The sequence below is a fragment of the Asparagus officinalis genome, chromosome 2 (genome assembly GCF_001876935.1).
Source record: "Asparagus officinalis chromosome 2, Aspof.V1, whole genome shotgun sequence".
Classification (NCBI taxonomy): domain Eukaryota; kingdom Viridiplantae; phylum Streptophyta; class Magnoliopsida; order Asparagales; family Asparagaceae; genus Asparagus; species Asparagus officinalis.
Window position 1 is genome coordinate 17,256,153 of NC_033795.1, and position 363 is coordinate 17,256,515.

General features: G+C 41.0%; 1 protein-coding gene across 1 annotated transcript in view; it reads right to left on the reverse strand.

The window, feature by feature from the left end:
- The window catches only part of LOC109830413 (beta-fructofuranosidase, insoluble isoenzyme 4-like), a 3,327-nt gene that overhangs the window by 2,280 nt on the left and 684 nt on the right, over positions 1 to 363 (reverse strand). The window contains 1 exon segment of the mRNA XM_020397669.1: positions 1 to 234. This exon segment is cut by the window's left edge and continues 6 nt beyond it. Within this exon segment, the coding sequence (XP_020253258.1) occupies positions 1 to 234 (234 nt within the window).

Genomic DNA, 363 nt, shown 5'->3' on the forward strand with positions numbered 1-363 from the left:
TGCCGGTATAGATGATAACGGGTTTGGAGCCAGGTAGGATTGTAGCGGATCCGGTCCAGCACCCGTTAATGTCAAACGGGTCGGACGGGTTTAATGCAAACTCTAGCCCGGTCCAAGAGATGAGATCGGTTGAGATTGAATGTCCCCATGTAATGTTGCCCCAAGTTGCAGCATATGGATTGTATTGATAGAATAAATGGTAGATGCCATTGTAGTACATTGGTCCGTTCGGATCTTTTGGTGTTTGGATTCATGCAAATAGCAAAACAAATGGAGATATTAGAAATAGAATTGATGATTTGGGTAATCTTCATTTAATCTATGACCCCTCATAAGGTGAATTAGATAATTAATGCAACTTAT